The 13,053-nt window shown below is 34.9% G+C and overlaps 1 protein-coding gene across 1 annotated transcript; it reads left to right on the forward strand.

Moving 5' to 3' along the window:
* Positions 1 to 10,874: 10,874 nt before the first annotated feature.
* Positions 10,875 to 11,633, forward strand: LOC149793670 (uncharacterized). Its single transcript, XM_089969034.1, has one exon. The coding sequence runs from the start codon at positions 10,875 to 10,877 to the stop codon at positions 11,631 to 11,633; it is 759 nt and encodes a 252-aa protein (XP_089825160.1).
* Positions 11,634 to 13,053: the final 1,420 nt, after the last annotated feature.

The raw sequence follows: 13,053 nt of genomic DNA on the forward strand, positions 1-13,053 counted from the left end.
AGCCAAGGCTTTAGCTTACACAGTCAAACTATGACAGAAGCTACGGCTGTACCTTTCCAGTTAGTTTTATCACAGGCTCATTATCTTTGCTTTCATTATTATTATTATTATTATTATTAATTTTTTTATCTTCTTAGTTTTGGTCTATTGGGTTGTGCATGGATAAGGATTATTTTCAAATGATCCAGCAGAGTTCCTGATCTAAGGGCCTAACTCTTGCATAACTGAGCATTACTGTGGAAAAAATATATAGAGGTATGTTTCTCAATGAGATAAAAAGAGAAACATTTTGTGTCAAAAACTAATTAAATTAAGTATTGAAGTAGTACAAGTTGTAAGTTTCTTGTGACATTTTATTACCTATCACTTCACGAATTCAAACGTAAAGAAAATAGAATAGTATTATGCAAATTACAATACGGGAATTTATTCGGATGTAGGCACGAAATGGGTGGAAAGCCGCAGGTACCCGGCGGTGATCACAATTTTTCCCTATATTATTATATAGGCAACAATTAGCGGCTCCGACAACAATTAGTGGCTCCTAAAATGACGGTGATTACAATCTTTCCCTATATTTTTATATGAACTACAATTAGCGGCTCCTACAACAATTAGCGGCTCCTTCTACAATTAGCGGCTCCTAAAACACTTTTAATCTACGGCTCCGTTAATAAAAATCGCCAATTTACGGCTCCAGAAACACGTGAAGCTCAGTCTACAAACTACAATCACCGGCTCCTTCGACAGTAACACCGCTGTAATTTTGATCTCCGTCTTTAGTACCGAACGAGATTTCAACTCAAAAACGAGATTTACTTAGCTATGATTTCCAGCTCCTACAATACGATTATGGAAAGCCGCAGGTACCCGGCGGTGATCAAAAGCCGGGTACCTGCGGCTTTCCATAGGTTTGTGATCGAGGTAGTCTGCTGCGTTCTTGGTCTTGGCAGTCAGCCAGGGCTTAAAGGAGACCAGAAACCAATGGAAATATAGAACAATAATAAAAGTACTATAGCAGAAAACCTTATTCTGAAGTATCACCTGCGACCGTAATGCCAATATTTAAATATTGGCCTATCTTCTAGGAGCTGAATTTCCGTGACCTCGTATGCAAAATTTCCGCGCCTATTCGGTTACTTTCGGGATAGTAGCGACTCCGGCAGCCCAAGTGGGAGTTGCCAGAGTAAAAGACAATACCGTTTTGCGTTGCTTACGGGTGTAATAGAACATTAAGAAAAGCCTGTTGACATAAAAAAAAAAAAAATCTTTCCGAAAGATAAAGGCATAATGAAAGAATGGGTACATTATTAAAAACGAGTCGATTTCAAAGCAACACAATACAGCACTATGTGCTCGTTACATTTCTCAAAGGAATGTTACGAGAGGGGTCATGAAAAAATAGCAGCTCAAAGATACGCAAATGCTAGGCCTAGACTAAAAGTTGGCGCTGTTCCAGACATACCTTTGGACATTTTAAATCCTGGGAAAAGTGTTAAATGTGTGAGTTACGAAAACAGGCAGAAGGACGAGTAAGTGACCACAAAATGCAACAATCAATTCACATCTTTTATCTAAAAACAAATCTGATAGTCCGACACCCCGGGCCCCTTCTGGTTTTAGTTCCGGCCCATCCTGTATTCAAAGTGAGGTGCCCGTCAGGCTTGTCGAAACAAAAATTGTTTGCCTGAGGAAACTTTGATTGCGCTGGTGAAATGAGTAAATGTATTTTCAAGATGTTGACATACATGCCTTAACACGGCACAATCTAAATCAAATCACCACTGTCCTAGGTGAAATTTAGATTTGATTTTAATCAAATGGAAACTTTGCTAAAAATAAGATTCTAAACCGGTCGTGTTTCGAGAAAACACAATTTTCAGTAATCTTTTAAAAATTAAAAATTTTTAAAAAAATGCGTTGTATTCATGTAGTATACATAAACTGTAATCTGTAAAACTTGGAACTGATATAAAACTATTCCTTGGGCAGTTTAAAAAGCAGCGATTAAAAAAAGTCAAAGTTTCACATTAACTATCTGACAATAGAACGGGGGGGGGGGAGGGACTATTGCCCCCCCCCCCCCTTTGCCCCAATGTGCGACCGCCCATTTGACGTGCCTTTTCTCCCTGTGATACGCCTTATTATTCCCCCATGACAAGCCCCTTTTGCATATTCTGGTCAGGTCTGGCTAAATTGCAAAATAGCTAAAGTTTTGATTTAAGTACGCAAACGATAAAGTCGGTGTGACTAATGAACATAATCCTTATCCTTGCATTGATCTTGTGAAAATGACTGCCCTTCGGACATACTTCAAAGAAACCATGTTCGACAGTGTGTATATGTGTAAGCACCAGCAATTGATTACCAAATAAACGATGCCTATTTTGTTGTTACTTACGATGCCATGGACTTAATTTTAACAGTTCAAATCTGCAGTCACAAGTTACCGTACTTGTGGCAACTGTTTTTCTCACGTTTTATGCCCCGTCTTATTTCCTTAGGTTTAAGTCTTAATGCATGTAACACTGTTTCCTGAATAAAATATTTATTCAGAATTAGTTCTTTAGGGCCACATATGCTGCATGGTATATTTTGTTTTATTCCTTATAATTTAATCATGATAATTAAACTTTTCATATACGGTAGAGGAATGTCAGGTGTTAACTGGCCGAGTTTCTTTGGCGGAAATGGAGATGCGATTTTGTTTGCAGAGAAAATTTCAAAGTGATCATTCATTTAAGCTAATTGGTGACAGTTTTATTCTTTTATTTTTTTTAATACTATAGTACTGTCGTAGTTGTTTAAAAAATCTGAAATTTACTTGAATAATGTTTAATCTTCACGTTCTATTTACTGAAGAAGAAAAAAAGAGAGAAAAAACTGTTGTATGATATTAATTATTTCGTCCAGTACCGGGTTTAGACGTGTGTGCATGTTATTTGAATTTTTAACGTAGCTTTAACAATTTTTCAGTCATATCGCTACGATGTCTGCAGTGTGGCAGTTTAGACTGTAGATTGCATACGTTATATTTAATAATGGTTTGGGATTGGGGTTTTTTCTTCTGACAAATGAAAATTGACAGACATAATGTAATAATCGGGACTTCGCTGCGCAAAATTGAGAGATATTACGAGATCGGGAGGTAGATGAGGAAATACCCCCAAAATCGGGAGGTTTTTCTCCCGGCTTGAGAGTTGACAGATATGAACTATCCGGGCTTGTGGAATTTCATTCAGGACTTTAGTTTATTTAAGTCACCAGCCCGGGGCCTGTGCCTAACAAATTTCTTTTAGCACTTACCAGTACAGTACATAAACTATTATATCAGATTGCAGATTCAACTTTTGAATGTGCAACCCAAATGTGGTCTCCTGTCTGCCTCGCTCGCCAATGTTTATGTTTGTATTCGAGGACTGGTTTGTATAGCGTCACGGTACCACGTGATCTGTCGTCTCATCAAAACTCGGAAAAACTCGGCAATTTACGGAATCGTGGTATCTTCCACGCAATATAATCACTACCCGCTTATGATATTTAATTTATAAGCATTGCAGTCGAATTAAAACATGAAGAGAATTAAATACGTAAAAGGAAAATTTTGATTTCAAGTCTCCTTTAAGCTTACAGTCAAACGATGACAAAAGCTACAGTCAAACTATGACAAAAGCTACGGCCATACCTTTCCAATTAGTTTTGTCATAGGCGCAGTATCTTTACTTTCATCAGTATTATTATTATTAAATTTTTTTCTTGTTAGTTTTGGTCTGTTGGGTTGTTCATGGAAAAGGATGTATATTCAAATGATCCAGCACAGTTCCTGATTTAAGGGCCTAACTTTTGCATAACTGAGCATTACTGTGGAAAAAGATATAGAGGTATGTTTCTCAGTGAGATAAAAAGAGAAACATTTTGTGTCTAAATCTAACTGGCATTAACTTAAGTATTGAAGTAGTACACGTTGTGCGTTTTTTTTCTGACATTTCATTACCAGTCACTTCACGAATTCAAATGTAAAGAAAATAAAATAGTATTATGCAAATTACAATACGGGAATTTATTGGGATGTAGGCACGAAATGGGTTGGTGTTCGAGGTAGTCAGCTGCGTGGATATTCTTGGCAGTCAGCCAAGGCTAAAGCTAATGACGTCAAACTATGACAGAAGCTACGGCCGTACCTTGCCAGTTAGGACTATCATAGGCAAATTATATTTGCTATTATTATTATTATTGTTGTTATAATTATTCATTTATTTATTTAAGTTACTAAGTTACTGCTAGTTGAAAGCTGCAAGTTCAACGGTTGTTGGCCATGACAGTTGTAAATACGAGCCTGAAATAAGAAAACAGTGGAAGTGGTATATACAACGATTTATATGTGCGACTTCATTTCTGGTAAGTAGTTTCCTTGATTTCATAAAAAAAATGCCATTAATGAATGAGGAGTAAACCAAGCTACTTGATATAAACGGAATAATAAAACCGACGTTATTGCTCATTGGAGATACAATTATATCACATTTTCATTATGTTTTGAAATAATTATTCTCTTCTTGGTCTTGGGTCATTATATTAACCGGAATAAATGTATTTAGAGGAATAAATACCGGAATAACAGTAATTGCCTGACTAGTTGTGTAATACCAAAAATAAAAAGAAGATTGAAGAGTAAAAATGTATGCATATGTAAGCGAAATTGATGTTTTGTTTGGAACTCAAACATTTGCAGTAAATGGTGACATCGAAATTTAACGTAACTTATAGATTGATTACAGTAGGTACAGTCAAATGACAAGCTTTAAACAAACTTGACACTGAGTGCATTGGACGGAAGTAGCAGGGAAAAAATACATGCTGTATTGAAGAAAAGTAGGAGAATTTAACTAATCAAGAATTGTTTACAAAAGCGTGGTCATATATAGTTATGCGTCTTGTGTAAGTCGTAATTACGAGATAGTATGTTATCAGAGATAAAGAGCTAACTCGTAATTACGAGATACTTAATCGTAAGTACTAGATAAAAAATGATTTCAACGTGGCACTATAGGCTTCCATATATTTGCTATTATTTTTAATATGATTATTATTATTATTATTATTATTGTTGTTATTTGATTTATTGTTTAATTTATTTTGCGCCTATTGGTTTGCGCATGGATCGTGATGTATTTTGAAATCATTCAACAGAGTTCCGGATCTAAGGGCTTAACTCTTGCATAACTAAGTATCACTAAGGAAAAATGTATAGTGGTTAATTTCTCATAGTGAGATAAAAAGTGAAACATTTTGTCTCTAAAACTAATAGGCATTAAGTTCAGTATTGAAGAAGTACAAGTTGTACTTTCCTTGTGACATATCATTACCTGTCACTTCATGAATTCAGATGTAAAGGAAATAGAATAGTATTGAGCAAATTACTATACGGGAAGTTATTCGGATGTAGGCACGAAATGGGTTGGTGTTTTATTCAGTCAGATGCGTGCTTGTTATTGGCGTTCATAAATGGCTAAATAATAAAAAGTCAAACTATGACAACAGCTACGGCCGATCCGTTCCAGTTCGGTTTACGAGAGGCGCAGTATTTTTGCTATTATTATTATTATTATTTATTTTGTTTTTATTTTAGGTCTGTTTGGTTGTGCATGGATAATGAAGTATTTTCAAATGATCCAGCAGAGTTCCTGATCTTTGGTCTTCACTATAGCATAACTAAGCATTATTGTGGAAAAATATATAGAGCCATGATTCTCAATTAGATACAAAGAGAAACATTTTATAAAGAAAATAGAATAGTATTATGCAAATTACTATACGGGAATTTATTCGGATGTAGGCACAAAATGGGTTGGTGTTCGAGGTAGTGCGTGGTTGTTCTTGGCAGTCAGACAAGGCTAAAGCTTAAAAAGTGAAACTATGACAAAATCTATGACCGTATCTTGCCAGCTAGGTTTATCAGAAGCGTTATTAGTGCTAGTCGGGTACCCTGACATTCTGCACTATCCTTGTCTCCATTACGTAATGGAGATAAGCAATGTGTAATATTGAGAGAAGCATAGTGCAGACAGGATACCAGACTAAGTTACTGCTAGTTCAAAGGTGCAAATTCTACGGATGTTAGCCAATACTGTGGTAAATTTGGGCTAGAAATAACAAAACCGCGTTAGTTGGTAGATACAAGGATTTATCTTTGGCGACTTCAAATCTGGTATCTTGCTTATCTTTACAAATGTTTTTAAATAAACTTTGTTATAACCACTCTACGGTAAAAGGCCTAATACGGCAGAAAGGTGGATATTTAAATTTTGAATGTATAACAAGCCCCCAGTCAGCAATGCCGACAATCTAAATACATGAACAACTCAAGGTAAAATATATAACAATTTGATCAATATTAGTCATAAAGAACACTAATGAATCAATTTATGGATATAAAGCTTCCAATGACACTTCACTCATAAATTAATATACGGGTGCATAGAAACACGGAAAGACACTTTTTTGAACATATTTCAAAATGTATTGGTTTCATATAACACACAAATGTTTAAAAATTATTATACAAATAAGGCAAGTCTGACGTGCCCACTCGGAGAGTACATACGATTAAATATAGCAACAACGGGAATAAACACATCCCAAGTTATATAAATGAAACTGATAAGACTTTGGTCTCAGCATACAGCCCTATGAACAAAACATGGATGCACACACACACACACACACACACACACACACACACATATATATATATATATATATATATATATATATATATATATATATATATATATATATATATATATATATATCTGTTTAAGAATCTTTATGATGATATATCACAGGAGAAAATGTTTAGCTTCTTAAGGGAACGTAGTCAAAATAACAAATGTTGGTGCACTTTTAAGGATTTTAAGTTTTGCCTCTATCTTTTATTTTATGTACCATTGGCTTAGTTAACAAGTCTTTGAAATGTTCAGCCTCGATTTCCACTCTACAGTCTGCTTTGACGCGTGGTTAACAGACTCACAATTGTTGTTGGTCCATTCGTTGTCGGTCAAATCCTGTCGTGTTGGTCCGTTTACCTTGGTCAGTAACTGTTTTCTTAGTCGTGACTGATAAAAGTCAATAAAGTGTGAAGAAACTTCACGACAGAAAGTCTCCAGGATATCACATTTCTCTTCAAAGCAAATTGTGTCATCAGCGTCTAAATTTCCTCCAAATACAAATAATTTGTCCAAAACAAGATTTGGGTCCTTTTTGTCAACAGCATCGTCTTTAAGTCTGCGCGTAGCGTTTTCGCAAATGTGTCTGTTGCAAAAGACACGAGTCGATTCTGGAAAAACGGTCGTTATGGCTTTGACCATTGCTGTTTTGTCGTCGGTTCCAATCACAAGCTTAGTCAATTATGTGTCTACTAACGTAAGCTTCTTTGGACAAAAAATGGAAAGAAGTTCAGTTGCACCAAACATGTATGTAACAGTCGTCAATACAATACAATATTGCAGTAAACTGAAATTACAAAATTTGGTCCTATATGTAGTATTAAATCAAAACGTTTGAACTTTGCGTCACACGTACAGTTACATAATTGGACTTGTCTTTAAGGATAAATTTAAGATTTGTATGTGATTGTTTTCTTTTCTTGAATATCCAATAAAATCGCCTGTTCTTATGAGACTTTCTGAATGCCACATATTTAATCACGTGTTGTAACACTGTTTCAACATTCGTTTCTATCCAGCTTTATATGTCTTGTGATCTACACTAGGAAAACAAGGGCATGTAAATTATGAACGAATGTGTGCTGTTATTCTAGGAATGCATCCAAAATTGTACCGATAATTTTGAATGCTAATGTATGCAATTTTATTGTTTCATAAGGTTTCTTGCTGAAAAGTGAATATTTATCTAAACATGTTCTGATACTATGCATGTTTTTAAAGTTCAGCGTTAAACTGCTGCCGCTATTCAGGATTGCATCCTATATGGTACTATTAACTTTGACAGCCATTGTGTGCAATTTCGTTGTGGTGTAATATTTCTTGTTGAAAAGTGAATATATATGTATGCATGTTTGTATAGTTCGGTGCTTATCTGAGGCTGTTATTTTAGAATTGTATACTATATTGTACTGTTAGTTTGACAGCCACGATGAGCAATATTTTTGTTTTGTAAGGTATACGTGGAGAATTTGATATTATAATTTAATATTCATGTATTATCACTAATTGTTGTTATTATTAATAGAGTTAAAACTGACATTGCCTGTGTACATCTGAAGGAGTGTGACCGTGTATGCCTGTCTCTTTCTCTCTCATATGAAGAACAAAATAAATGCTAGAAAGGGAGAAAGTAATACAGAGCAAAATACACCTGAGTCCATATTCACAAAACTCCCCAGCTTGAGTGTACATACATACATACATACATACATACACACACGCACGCACACATACATATATGCATACATACATACAAATATTTATCGCGGCTCTAAATAGTGTGTGTTTCTTTGTTTCTCTTTTTATTTTATAGCTGTGAGGTTGGAATAATTATTTTATTAATTTGTGCATAAAACGACAATATAAAGGTAGGAAAGGCGTATAAGGACTGTTATCATTGCCACCTGGAGCTGTTTTTCACAGAACTATCAAGTAACTGGGGATCCCCAAAGTTCTGTGCAAGAGCCTTTACTGTTATTTTTACGTCAGCGATAAAACAGACGACTTCAACTCACAAGCAGTACAATTTGCTGATGATACTTCTTACTTCTGTTGCGACTTCTTCGACAAACCCCTCACAAGTACAAAGGATTATAAATAATGATCTTGAAAAACTTACTGCATGGACAAACGACATTCTTTTCTCGTTTAACACTTCAAACACGGACATTAGTCGCAAACAAGCAGACCGACTTGTCGTATCCGAAGTTCTCTCTTGTCAATATGTATTTGCTTCCCGGTCTGAGTAATAGACACTTTGGACTACCATTATCCACTGATGCTAAATGAACTGATCATATTTGTATGATTATTTAGAACACATGTCAATATCTATATTGTGCGTGACGACACATTCTTTTCGCAAATTTTAGAATATGTTTATCAAGTCTGGAATAATTGCACTTCTGAAGATACGGACAGATTGGAGAAAAATTAAATTAAATTTCTATCACCAAAACAAAACAAAATGATTGCGCACGATTCAGAGTAGTTGCATATTCCATACTGATTTCCTTTACTGGTGTATACTACAAATATAGTAGTTAATAGTACTTAGTTCACAGCTGGTTGGCTAATGCATGCTTACAAGCATATGGACATTATTTAGTAAACTGTTCTTGGAATAGTTTGGGATATCGGATATTTGCAGAAATGGCGTTAATACAAAAGACAATTTTTTTAACATATTTCAAACTGTATTTGTTTCATTGGTTTATATATATATATATATATATATATATATATATATATATATATATATATACTACATGGGGACCAGATACCGCCAGCGACCACTTACCGCCAACTTCATATTTCTCCGCTCACGTGCGTTTTTTTTACGTTCCTGCATAAAGATAAATTTGCAAGGCCAGTTTCCTTCATTCCAGTGAAGAAAAATAATTTCCAGCTATAAAGGTAAAAAAATATTACTGGTGAACTCCAGTAACCTAAATTCGATTATGTAAACATCATGGGGGGGGGTGTAATTTTTTTCCATAAATGTCACTTTAGTATGTACGTAAGCTCTATGACAAAACAATTGGATATGGGGCCTCAGATCCATGCAGACGACATTTCTATTGAAACGTTTTAAAAACTTTTATTCATCCATAAATGTATCCTCCAAGAATAAAATATCCACTTGAAAGTCATTGTTTATAATATACACACCAAAGGATCTCTCGAACACTACTATGACCGCACCAACAAATGATGTAGTATAGCGTTCCTATACGAAAGTAACTCGGGTCATGAGTAATTCCTAGTATAGGGGTCATCTCAAAAGTATCTATTTTAAAAGGGATGTAACCGTAACAAAACATCAGCTTATTATTAATTTTTGCTTCCCATTTATTATCACACACCATTCTCTCTCTCTCTCTCTCTCTCTCTCTATATATATATATATATATACCAAACCATACACTATAATTTATATAACTGTTGATATTGTTTAAAACTTATTTAATGAAAGTAAATAAATAAAATGCAGCATGGTCTTGTCATCACAAAAATATCTCACCTTTGGATGAAATAGAATAGTGATTGATAGCCCACACCACCTCCCTCAATATATATATATATATATATATATATATATATATATATATATATATATATATATATATATATATATAATGTGATTTACAAATTAAACACTACATTGAATTAATTAATAATTTATTGTAAAAAAATGGCAAAGCGTTTAAAGTATCTACAAGAAGATCTATTGTCTGCCGTCTCGTCTGTGAAGAAGTTACAGCTCACCTGTAGTCAGGCCTCCAGGGAATACAATATTCCCAGGAAGACAATCGAAGATGCTCTGAAAGTTCGATATTTGAAACATGTCCCTGGACCAAACAGAATGCTGGATGCAACAGAAGAAGATGCGTTAGTATCATACATGAAGTATCTGCTACAGCAAGGTTTCCCAATGACAAGGGCTATTGCTAGACGGTATATCATATCCATTATGAAGAAAAATGAAAGAACATCTCTATTCAGCTCCGAGAAAGGTCCCTCAACAAATGGATTAGAAAGTTTTTCAGCCGACATCCAGAACTCAAAGAGAGAGAGCCAGAACGACTTGATAGGGGGAGGTCACGCATGTCCAATAAAAATGTCATGAACAGTTATTTTGCCCTTTTAATGGACACCATAAAGAAACTTGGCTTAGAAAAGGACCCAGGCAGAATATTTAATTACGATGAGACTGGTTGGAGCGGAAGGGAGAAGCCACGACAAAAAGTTATTGGCATGAAGGTTCATCACACATATCAGCAAGCTCTGTTATCATTTGGACATATCGCTGCCCACATTTGTATTGCTGCAGATGGTAGAGTCCTTCCCACGTTTCTAATTTTTGAAAAATCTTTCCCCCATACAGCCTGTAAAGATGGTGTTCCAGGTAATTGGCTGTTTGGAACATCAGAGTCTGGATACATGGACAGCTATCTTTTTCTGACATGGTTTAAAGACCTGTTCATTCCAAATTGTGGGAAAGATCGCCCAGTGTTACTGGTTATGGAAAACCATGACAGCCATATCAACCTGGATGTAGTTAAACTGGCCAGAGAAAACCATATTGAGCTGATTGGACTTCCTCCACACAGTACACACATTTTGCAACCTTTAGATGTTGCAATCATGGGGCCTCTAAGGATGAAATTCAATTCCATTGCTCTGAATCTTGGATTCATCAGTCAACATCAGACTATCAACAAAGCTAAGTTTCCAGTAATTTTGTCGTATGCAATTGATAATGTGTGCTCTCCTGCCAAAATTAAGGATAGTTTTAAGAAGTCTGGCCTTTATCCTCTGAATGAAGATGCAATTGACAAAACGCAAGTTATGCCATCACAGTTCATCTACAAAGTCAACTCTAGCCAGTTCCCATTGACATCATAACAAACTGTCGCATTAAAATCTCCAGATCTGAATACTTCCACATGTATAGAAGCAAAACCTTCAACATCTTTGATTACAACTTCATCATCTGCATCCAATTATTCTTGTGACAAGTGTGGATCTTACTTAGGTGGTAATCCATTAGTGAAGGAAGACATTATTCCTGAAGCTTTGTCTGATCTTTTATCCCCAAACAGCCCCAAACAGCAAAAAGAAGATGCATCACTGAGGCAAGAGTGATAACTAGTGATAAATTTTATCAGCATCTTCTTAACAAAACTGAAGAAGAAGAAAGAAGAAGAAAAGAGATTGAATGCAGGAAAATACAAAGAGAGGAAAGAAAGAAGCAGAGAGAAGTAGAGAAAGAATATAAAGGAAAATACTATGGAAAGGGAAGAAAATCATCAAGCATGAAAATAAAGAACGATGTATGTGGGATATGTAACGAGGCCGAACCACCTACTATTGATGATGAGTCAAATGCAAATTGGATTTGCTGTGACTTATGTGAAAAAAGGTACCACCTGGCCTGTGTTGGTTTAACAGATGAGGAAGATGTTGATGAAACTTACTTTGTACCTATTGCTCTACAAAATCAAATTAAATTGAAGGAAATGCACATTTAATGCATGTTTTAATTGACAATTTAAATGTTCATTTTAATGTTCATTTGTTATTTTTTGTTAACTTGTTTGTAAACTACTGGAGGAAAGAGAGGGAGCCTTTGGAATATAGAATTAATAGGTATGTGCAACCTACAAATGTATGCAACCCTATCTCTCCCTCTCTCTCTCACTCTCTCTCTCTCTCTCTCTCTCTCTCTCTCTCTCTCTCTCTCTCTATATATATATATATATATATATATATATATATATATATATATATAAAGCTGTTTTAAGCTTTCCAATAACTGATACTGAAGATGTAATTCTTAAATGATGAAGAAAAGATTAAGTTTTTAAGAAGTTATACGTACAAAGCAAATGATTACTTAAGTGTAAGTGGTGTATACGATATCGACTTTAAGTTTTAAATAAGATAAGGTTTTGATACAAACCCTATTATGATGCTGGTCGTCATTGTGACGCAATCGTCAATAACGGTACTGGCGGTAACTGTCACTGCCAGAAAAGGGACTCGTTATTATGGTTTCTTTACGATATTCTTAAGTTTTTCATTACATTTTTCTTTTGAAATATTCGTAAAATAGGTCGAGATTAATTGGATAGAATTACAAGTTTGAAATATTTCTGATTATTAAGAACGCGTTGAGAAACCTGGATAAGTGGCGGTAATTGGTCCCTTGGGAGTATATTACCGGTCCCTTGGCAGTATATATATATATATATATATATATATATATATATATATATATATATATATATATATATCTTTTTTTTTGTTTCAAAATTATTATACA

This window comes from Sinohyriopsis cumingii, chromosome 8 (genome assembly GCF_028554795.1).
Source record: "Sinohyriopsis cumingii isolate HCF-2022 chromosome 8, ASM2855479v2, whole genome shotgun sequence".
Taxonomy (NCBI): domain Eukaryota; kingdom Metazoa; phylum Mollusca; class Bivalvia; order Unionida; family Unionidae; genus Sinohyriopsis; species Sinohyriopsis cumingii.

Bases quoted from the DNA above. Each gene is read 5' to 3' on its own strand.
- LOC149793670 (XM_089969034.1), top strand. From the start codon at position 10,875: ATGGACACCATAAAGAAACTTGGCTTAGAAAAGGACCCAGGCAGAATA.